Genomic DNA, 11022 nt, shown 5'->3' on the forward strand with positions numbered 1-11022 from the left:
ATTCTTATACAAATCCACAAGTTCTCCTTTATCTTGAAAGACATCTTTGAATTGTTGTAGATATGCATTTCTTTTCTATTTATCAACTTTTGGCATAAAGTTGTTGTTGAATGGTGGTGGTACTGCTTTGTATCTGTCTTCTTTCTTGACTTGATTCAGAATTCCACAGATGTTTCCAGTGGATACCAAGTTCTTCAAGAATTCATTTTCAGTTTGCAGTTTTGTGTTCAGTACCTTTTCTTCTATAATTATTTTCTTCAACCCATCAATCTCAGTTGTAAATCTTTTCTGAGCTCTGTAACTGTTCATGCAGTCATCTTTCAAACTTTTCATCCTTTCTTCACTTATCAGTTCACTAGCTTCATATGCATTGATGATACTTTGTTTCTTAAAACACTCACTTTCCAGCTTGCTTACCTTTGTTTTCAAATCGTTGATAAGTTCATTTAAATCAATAGTAGGAGCAGAGTGTACCTGAGAAGTTGATCCAGTTTCTTTCTCTATTATGGACATGAATGCTACATTTGCCCTCTTGATATCATCTGCAATGTCTTCTTCGTGATTGCTCCAATCAAAGTTACCTTCATGTTGTGTAGTCACTCCCATATTTCCTTGATTTCTTGGTTGATTTTGGTTGACTGGAACAGTGTTGTTTGGAGCGTTTTGAACTGCTTGAAGGTTTTGATTGTTGTTCATTTGAAAACCTTGATTCTGTTGCATACTTTGATTAAGATTATTCATTTGAGGCTGAAAGTTGTTGAAGTTGGGATTGTAGTTGTTGTTGGGATTGAAGTTGTTGTTGAAGTTTTGGTTGTTATTTCTTTGCTGATTTTGCTGGTATTGCTGCTGATCTCTTGGTTGTTGATTCTGGAATTGATTCATCTGATAGTTCCTTGGCAGGTTGCATTCTCTTGCAAAATTTCCTGGCTGTTGGCAATTGTAGTAAATTGCCTTTGACTTGTCAAATCCAATCCTTTCATTAGGACCAGAAACCAGAGATCTACCAGTTCTATTATACAACCTCTTACTTCTCAATGCTAACATGGCAGCTTGCCACTTCAAATCCATGTCTTCCAAATCATCAGCATCGATCTGCTCAAGATCATCTTGCACTACACTTGTGTGAATTAAATTCTTTGCAACAAATGCATTATATGACTCAGTGAACATTGAAAGCAAAGCCTGTGTATCACTTCTTTGACCATGTCCACTACTAGTGTGAGGAACATTTCCACATACCATAGAGGCAGAGTCAGTGTCATCAATCAGCTGCACATTGAATCTTTGATGATTTCCTTGATTACTTGTGCTAACACCAACAAATGATTTTGGAGTATCAGAATTGAGTTCAACAGGTTCTTCAATGATTGGAATATGTTGTTGATTCTTTGTAGTCAAGTTACCCATAGGTGCAATCAATGCATTTGAAACATTGAAGCATGGTCTTTCCTCCTTAATCATTTCATTTTCTATCATCTCTATTTCTGCAGCTTGAAGAAAACACACCACATTATCTACTTTTAGCTCATTGAAGTTGTGCTTTGTAAGAATGAACTTGCAGGCAGTATACCATTCCTTTGGCATAGAGTTCAGCAGCTTGGTGTTGAGATCAAAATCAGTCATGACATAGTCTGTGGTTCTGAGCTCATTCACAATTCCCAGAAACCTCTCTAGAATTGATTTCAACATTTCTCCTTCTTTATACTTGAATCTTTCTAACTGCTGCTTCAGTCTCTGCTTCTTGATGTTCTTGAGTTCAACATTTCCCTCAAACATTTCAAGTATTGCAACATACATTGCCTTGGCATTGGGATGATGTGCAACCTTGGTGAGTATTTCCCAAGACAGACCTAGCTTCAACATAGCTAAAGCCTTGTCATCAACCTTTCTCATTCTTTCTCTTACAACAGCAGTTGCAGCTGCATTTGCACCTTCTGCAATTTCTCCTTGTGGACCATTCTTGATGGAGTTCCACATATCAACATCGTTGTAGCAAACGGTTGCTTCAAACAAAACCTTCCATTTTGTGAAATTTTCATGTCCATACAATCTAGGAATCTTGTTATTAGACACCTCTTGTTCCTCGTAACCAGACTTTTTTGTGAAAACAAAAGTAATTTCTTAATAAAAACAGAGTTTCAAAAATATTCAGATCTGAGACTCGATTGTTCAGATCTGAGGTTTCTGATTTGATAAGAACAAGATATGAATATAAAGATTAAAACTTTAAATAAAACAAGGAAGAGAAAACACCAAATGATTGTAGATCTGGAAGAAAAAAATGAAGAACAAAGCTGCTGACGTCACAAATCAATGGAACAGTGGTCTGCTTACGTCATCCTTCTTCAAATCTTCAATCAGCAACAATCTTTCTAAAATAGCAGTAATCGAGCTCTGATACCACTTGTCTGGTCCCTCGATTTCAGCTGGATCTTATTCAAATCATGTCATAACTCACACAGATTGATGTGTCGACAAGAGAGTTAATGATGGGTTGCTATATTTAGAAAGATATCCGTTTGTTAAAGGCGGAATCAATAACAAACATACGGTTGCTTAATAAGTATTCAATGATAACCAACACAAAAAAGATTCACTCAAAAGATTTCCATTTATATAACATTCATCATACAAATAGGATAATAGATTTAGGGTTTCTTGAAGGAGGGTTATATCTGTACGAATCCTAGGACAGTCGTCACTTTCAAGAAATATTATTTCTTATCGGAAAAGTGTAAAGGCTCAAATGCGTCTTAGGCGGCATGCCCTAAAACATTCTATTTATAGGCCTGCCACCCTAGGACAGCTGTCATTCCTTCAAGAAACCCCAAACGTACATACATATTCAAATTACATAATCAGAAAATATTCTAAGTGTAAAACAAGTCTTCCGGGTAGGCTCTGGATAAGTAAACTTCTCCGAGTAAAGTGTGTGCTTTGCCTGCCTTAGACTTGGTAACATAGAAGTGTGCTCGGGATCAGTTTCTGGGTAGACTTTACTTGAAGAGTATTTTACCAAGTAAAATACTCACCGGGTAGACTTCAGTCTTCTTGACTTTGCCAGACTTTGCCCGACAAACCCTTACGAGAAACCTTGTTCTTCGATGGTCCAATCAACTCCTTGCTATACAATAACTTATTTGCAAAGTGTACTCGGGAGTCCGGTTCCTTTCTTGAGTTGAACCTTGCCCGATGTTACTTAGAGATATTCCATTTATACATCAAGCTTGCTCGGACCATAATTATTAAAGAATACCTTGCCCGGTCTTTCAATCACTTGGCTTCATGGACTTAGTTAGCCAAAAGCTTACTCGGGAGTGAACCTTACTTGGCTATGAAGAACAAACTTGCTTGATAAAGTGAACCTTGCTCGGATTTACATAAACTAGTGAACCTTGCCCGGCAATGCACTAATTTGCAAACCCTGCTTGGTTATTCACTAAAGAAGACTACTTGAAGTAAACCTTGCCCGATAGACAAAATATCGTACCCGGCTAAGTAAAAGCTTGCTCGGAAGTCTAAGGTGTGCCCGGATCCATACTTACACACCTCCTAAGAATCCGGTCACCACCAATCTTGAACAAAAAAGAATCAACCCAAACATACCGAGTAACATCCACTAGAACTTCTTCTTTTGTTGCGTAGTCATCCCCTTCAAAAAAATGCCAGTAGATAAATAATTAGCAAAACCATGGCATACTTGGCTTTTTGGCCGCAACAAAATCAATCGACTCATGGGGGAATCTATCTCCAATCTCTTCTTCACGAATCTCCTCTATCTTTGGATATTCTAAACGGGAAAAGTGATCCGCCGCTACATTCTCCGCCCCCTTCTTGTCTTTGATTTCTATGTCAAACTCTGAAAGTAGAAGAATCCACCGTATAAGACGAGGCTTCGCGTATTTCTTATGAATTAGAAAACGCAAAGCTGCATGATCGGTAAAAATGGTGGTTTTCGAAAGCACAAGATAGGACCGAAACTTGTCAAATACAAACACAACGGCTAAAAGTTCTTTTTTGGTGGTGGTGTAGTTCTCTTGGGCATCGTTCAACGTCTTTCCCGCATAATAAACTGGGTGAAAATGTTTCTTACGCCTTTGCCCCAAAACCGCCCCAAATGCATAATTGATCGCATCGCACATGAGCTCAAAAGGCAAGTTCCAATCTGGTGAAACAAGAATAGAGGCACTCATGAGTTGCTCTTTCAAGAACTTGAACGCCTTCAAACAATCTTCATGAAACAAAAAGGGAACATCTTTCTTCAGTAGTCGGGTCATCGGGCGGGTAAGTTTTAAAAAGTCTTTAATAAACCGCTGGTAAAAACCCGCGTAACCAAGAAAACTCCGTATAGCCTTTACACTTGTCGGTGGAGGAAGTATACTAATTGTATCATTCTTCACCCGATCCACCTCTATACCATATCTTGAAATCTTATGACCCGACACGATCCCTTCCATCACCATAAATGGACACTTTTCCCAATTCAACATCAACTTCATTTCAATGCACCTTTTCAACATCTTCTCAAGACTACCCAAACACTGATCGAAAGAATTATCGTAAACCAAAAAATCATCCATAAATACCTCCATGGATGTCTTCTCTTGGTTTTCCGATGCAACTGGAATCTGAAAATAACTTGAAAAACCGTCAAGAAAACTGTAAAATTGTTGACCTGCGAGACGCTCCAACATTTAATCAATAAACGGCAACAGAAAATGGTCCTTCCGAATGGCATCATTCAACCTCCGATAATTAATACACACACACCAACCGTTGACCATACACGAAGGGATAAGTTCAATCTTCTCATTCATAACAACTGTCATACCCCCTTCTTTATAACAACTTGGGTCGTGCTTACCCATGGAGAATCCGAAATCGGGTAGATCATTCCAACATCCATCAACTTAATAACATCTTTCTTGAAAACCTCTTGAATATTTAGGTTAAGACGCCTTTAGGGTTAAACCACCAATTTATATTGATCTTCCATCAAAATCCGGTGGGTACAATAGGTGGGACTAATAGCGTGAATATCCGAAAGTCTCCATGCAATTTCCCCCTTGTGCAACTTCAACACCTCTATTAAATTTGATTCTCTTCCTCCGTCAACTTTGAATAAACAATAACAAGCAAATTCGAACCCTCTTCAAGATAAGCATACTCCAGATGTGACGAAAGAACTTTTAATTACAATGGAGCGGGTTTTTCTGCATCTTTCTCACAAATAACCTCACTAACCTCCATAATTTTCGACAAGTAAGAAACTTCATCCACTACCTCTTCCTTCAACTCTTCATCCACACCAACCCCAACAAGATCGGCTCCACAAATGTAATCAAGACACGTATCAAAACCTGGAATAAAAGAGTTAAGAAAGTAAATCGAAGCATGGACCACTAAACCATCATGATCACCCGAGTGCTTCATCGACTTAACAACATCATAAATAACATTCTCATCACCAACCCTAAGCGTGATCCTCCCATCATACACATCAATAAGAGCCTTCGACGTTCGCAAAAATGGGTGACCAAGAATAATGGGAACCCTTTCGTCTGCCTCCATATCAGTACCATAAAATCCATCGAAAACACAAATTTATCCACTTTAACTAGCAAATTCTCAATAATTCCCTGTAGATATTTAGCTGAGGGATCTGCCAACGAAAACGACATGAGAGTTGGTGTAAGCTCGCCTAAATACAAATTCTCATACAACAAATATGTTGTAAGATTAATACTGGCATCCAAATTCGCCAACGCTTGACTCATTATATCACTTCCAAGCATACATGGGATCGTAAACACACCCAGATCCGACAACTTTTTCGGGACCCGATTCAACACTACCGCCGAACAATCCCCGCTTAGAGGAATAGATGAAACCTCTCCTAGCCGATCTTTTCTCTTCAGCAAATCTTTCAAAATTTTCGCATACAATGGCATGTGTTGGAGAGCTTCAATAAACGGAAGAGTATTCTTCAATTGTCGGAACAAATCTAGAAAATGTTTGTATTCCCTAGTGTACTTTTGATGCTTGAGACGAGCGAGATACGGGACATGGGCAAGATCAACGATGTGTGGTGGCCAGACTTCAACCGGCTTTTTTCTCAACTTGTGGCTCAATAATTGGTGTTTTACCTTGTGTCTTACCCAGAACTTCCATCTTGATCTTTTCGTCAACCACTTCCTCATCTTCAACTCTTTCTCTAACTACCTCGGGACCCAAAACCCTTCCTCTATGAGTAGTAATGGCTTTCAATTGAGCGGCCAGATTCTGTTGAGTAGTGCCAGAAAACTGTCCCTGAGGCCTTTCGTCGAGACGCCGAGAAATATCACCAACGGACCATTGAAGGTCAAGTAAGGATGATTTTTTATTCTTTAAGAGTGTACGTGCTCGGCGAACTTTTTCTGTGTAGTTTGATCTCTCTCCTGGATTTGCTTCATCATATCTTCTAAACGTCCCATTCCACCACTCGAATCCTACACATTATTTTGAGCATTAGTACCATTGTTATTATTATTATTATTATTATTAAAATACTGACTTTGTCCTTGATTATAAGTATTTTGAAAGCCAGGTGGTGCGCCCGACGGACGCCAATTGGAATTATTCTGATTCGGGTTCTTATAGGTGTTCCAATTTGGATTGTTGTTCTAATTGTTGGAAAACTTGTTCTAGCCAGCAACAAAATCGACTATTTGTTTCATCAATGGGCACTCCAAAGTACCACACTTATCCACCTTGGTCTTAAGTTCCTTCACCTCTTTAGTTAAAGATTCCAACGCAGCAGCCACACTAGTGTCTAGATTGATCTGCTTCACACCTCGCGCAGATGAGGGTGTACTAGTGACAGGAATGTAATCCCATAGACTTGGTCCTTTGGCGTATTATGAATGAGCAAAACTTTCAAACATCTCGTTACGTTCGGTGACATTCTTTTTAGCCATCAGATTTCCTCTCGCGGCCGTGTCGAAACGAGCTTGGGTTTCGTAGTTCAACCCATTATAGAACTTCTCAACGAGAGACCATGGTGTGAGACCATTCTGTGAACAACGAGACAGCAGATTCTGAAAGCGCTTCCAAGCCTGACAACATGGTTCATCTGGCTCCATGTGAAATGAGTGGATTTGATCACGAAGGTGAGCTGCTTTAGCAGGGGGGAAGTATTTCTTGATGAATGCTGAACGTAGTGCTTTCTAAGTTGTGAACGTGACAGGTGGCTGAGCGTCAAGCCAAAGAGCTGCCTTTCCTGCAAGTGAAAAAGGGAAAAGATCTAAGAAAATAGCATCTTCAGTAGCACCTTGTAAATCTAGCAAATCTAGCAATTCTGATCAACAAAGATCCATCAATAACCTTTCACCTTACAACTTTCTAGGCTAGCAGCTCACTTTTATTTATCTGATTAGTGTTATTGTTTTTATGATTTTAATGCATATCAATCACAAACTAGTCAAGAACACACAGTAAATGGCTTAACAAAACCATATCCTATGAAACAATCAACAAGGGTGATGTGAAACAATAAACCTAAGCAAATAAAACCAAGTAATCATACGCATCAATTAAATAAACTCAACAATTTACTTAAAACATAAAATCCATAACGAACATTATCCCAATTAAAATTCAACCAAACAAAGGTTCATAATGACCTAGGTAGTTTATAGAGTTTAGCCTAGCATCATGTAATCAAAATCAAACAAAGTAATAGAATAAGAAAACATGGTGAAATCATAAAGAACGGAAAATCAAATATGATAAAACCCGTAATCTTCACTCTCGAATGTCTAACTATTCACCGAATGCTCTCTTGCCTTCAAAACCGCCAAGAATCTCGAAATATAGCTCAAGTAATCTCCAAATTCGTCTGGTGGCTATAGGTTATTGTTCAGGTTAAGGTTAGGAATATTTATATACTGAAACAGGGCCCGACACTGAACAAAAAACGCAAACTATCTGGAAAATATAGGTCTAGGCGTCGCGTGGCCAGGTTTGCATTCCTGGTAGGTATAGGGGGGCGGTCTGATCGGTTCTCCTTCCAGTTCCTTCCTAACGCGTTCCGGCTTCTCGTTTTGACTCGTTTTTCGCCCTTTTCGATCACGATAAACTTCCGGAACCTACAAAACACAAATATGTTAGTAGTATACAGATCTTAACTAAAAACGAATAAAAACTAATTAAATATTAAATAGAATATACAAGGGAAACATATATATTTATCATTATATCAAAGAGCCAAATGAACTCAATGCTGAAACTCCTAGAGTGTATCCAGTCACTCAATCATCTGGAAGTCAATAAGGACAGCAAAGATTCAATGTTCAAATGATTGATGATGGAGATACCTCTTCAATGGCTAGTAGACATGTTCCTTATGTTCCTGTTAATTCAGGACAAGGGAATGAGTATCAAGCATTATTCTCCATGTTTACTGAATCATATAATGTTTTTGTTGCTTAAAAACCTGATCACACAAGTGTTGTCCAGCAAAACTTAAAACAAATTGATGCTGATGACTTAGAGGACATGGATTTAAAGTGGCAAGCTGCTATTTTGGCATTGATAAGTAAGAGATTGTACAACATGACAGGGAGATCAACTTTTTCTGGTCCTAATGATATGATAGGATTTGATAAATCAAAGGCAATCTGCTACAAATGTATACGAAAATGTACAAAAACCCAAGAGATAAATGGATTATTTTTAAAATATGGATCAACTTTTAAGAATATATTTATAATTTAATGATTAAAAATTACTTCGTATATTTGAAAGCATATTAGAGTTTTTTTTTGTTTTTTATTTATAATTTTCAACAATATACATAGTATAATATGTTAATGATAACATTTAAATTATATTCTTCTCAATATTTAACAAACACAGTTTTTTGTTGATTTCTATTAAAAACAATCAGTCCTGGCAATGGGATCTTCCAGAAGACCATCCCTTCAAAATGGAGATATCAATGTTCCAGCAAAGGACGGTAGCTATTAGATTGGCAATGGGATCTTTCAGAAGACCATCCCTTCAAAGTGGAGATATCCCTTCAAAAATACACATTAAGTCATTTAAAGCAATAAATTACATTACTTGAAAGAAATATATTACAAATTCAAATTCTGCCTCAATGGCATTTCACATCAAATGAAAATACATTAAAAACATATTAAAAAATTACAAGTAAACAAATTTTGATTACCGTCAGCTTCAGCTCCTTGCTTCCCTTATTTCTTTCATAATTCTTTCCAATCTAACAGCTGTTGTCCTTTGCTGGAACATCGATATCTCCACTTTGAAGGGATAGTCTTCTGGAAGATGTTGTGAAATATATTCTAACAATGTATAGTTATATAATATGTAAATATTTTTTTTATTAAAAGTGTATAGATATAATATAAATAGAGTTTAAAGAAAAGTAAATAATTTAATCATGTTATAGATATAATAAAAATTGAGTGTAAAAGAAAAGTGAATAATTATTGATTTATGATATATTTTAGTTTTGAAAGGAAAAAATTTGTGAGGATTAACCACAAACTTACACATATTTACAATTATATTACTTTATTAGAATAGATAGATTATGAAAAGAGAAAAAGAAAATGAAATATACTTAATTCATTTATTCGAACATAGATTCAATCCAATTTATGTATCTGCTTATGTTGTGCTATGTCAGAATCGTGGATCTTTTACGATAATAATCAATTGATATATTCAGTCAATTCAGAATGAAAAATCAAATGAAATGATAAGTGATTGTATTGGTCACAACAACTTGTCCGCACAAATGAATCAGAATGTGGTTAACTGCTACGATTGCAGGTACTAAAACATCAATATATTGCTCCCAAAAATGCACTAGCTAATCAAGTAGTTTTAAGTTCCATATGACACAATCATGAATTATCATCTTTAGCTTCTAGTCTTTGACCAAATCATATATCATTCGAATGATCAATCATCAAAACATCATCCTGGTCATGATCATCTGAAACATCAAAACATCAGGTCGTTGTCCAAATCATCGTAACCATACATTCTGTCCGATTCTTCTATAATTAAATTAATTTAGTGTGCATAGGCCTTTTAATTAAAATCCCAAAGCCCTCCAGGTGAACAATAATAGTGAAGGTTTAGAGCTGGCGGACTTGTTTAAAAGGTTTGTACTTTTAGTCATGATTTTTAATTTTAGGACTTTGATTTCATGTAACAAGTGTTGTATCTATGGACGAGATCGGTACCGTATATGTATCCGTATCCGTACCTTTACCCGAAAGTATCCGTACCCAAAATCAGTAAATCTTGGTACCGGTACCCGTATCCAATTTTATGGTACAGGTACAAGTATTTTCGGGTACAAGTACTCGCTTTGGTGCCACCAAATTCTTTTAAAAAAATCTCCACTAAACTTGGTATCGGTAGCATACAATACCAACAAACAATTATTTGTAATACTACAACCAAAACCGTAACAACACAACCAAAACATAATACTAAAATCAAAAATGAAATAAACCATAATATAAAATCCATTCATAATCAAGTAATGAATTCCAAAACATAAAAAGTCTCCCAAAATTTTTTTATTAAAATGTTTAAAACAAAATTAACTTATGCAAAGAAAGTTAATATTCGTTTAATCTTCGTTAGTCATCTTTAAATTTTTCATTTTCCTTTTTTTATTGTTTTCTCAATTTCTATAGAAAAAAAGAGCGAAAATTAAGACATGTAATTAATAATATACACAATTACATATACATGAAATAAAAATATATGAAAACGCAATATATGAATATAAACATATAGATCGAGAATAAACTGATTCAACTGATATATATTAGGTTTTGAAAATCAGGTTTAAAAGTTAAATTTGGGTACACGTACCCGTACCCAACAGACACGTATAGATACAGGTACAAGTATCGAACGGGTATTCGGGAAAAAAATCCTATCCCTAGTTGTATCTATAATTGTGTAAATTAAAGGATTAGAAATACTTTGGTTATA

At 36.3% G+C, this 11022-nt stretch overlaps 1 protein-coding gene across 1 annotated transcript; it reads right to left on the minus strand.

Moving 5' to 3' along the window:
* Positions 1-3518: 3518 nt before the first annotated feature.
* Positions 3519-5951, minus strand: LOC143635613 (uncharacterized). The gene is made up of 6 exons (XM_077103399.1): positions 5580-5951; positions 5198-5511; positions 4865-4958; positions 4094-4628; positions 3701-3928; positions 3519-3652 (listed from the first exon to the last, which is right to left on the minus strand). Exons 1-6 carry the CDS (start codon positions 5949-5951, stop codon positions 3519-3521), a joined length of 1677 nt encoding a protein of 558 aa, XP_076959514.1.
* Positions 5952-11022: the final 5071 nt, after the last annotated feature.

This window comes from Bidens hawaiensis, unplaced genomic scaffold (assembly GCF_021521415.1).
Source record: "Bidens hawaiensis isolate Kalapana, Puna unplaced genomic scaffold, B.hawaiensis_p1.1 tig00007614_1, whole genome shotgun sequence".
NCBI classification, from domain to species: Eukaryota; Viridiplantae; Streptophyta; class Magnoliopsida; order Asterales; family Asteraceae; genus Bidens; species Bidens hawaiensis.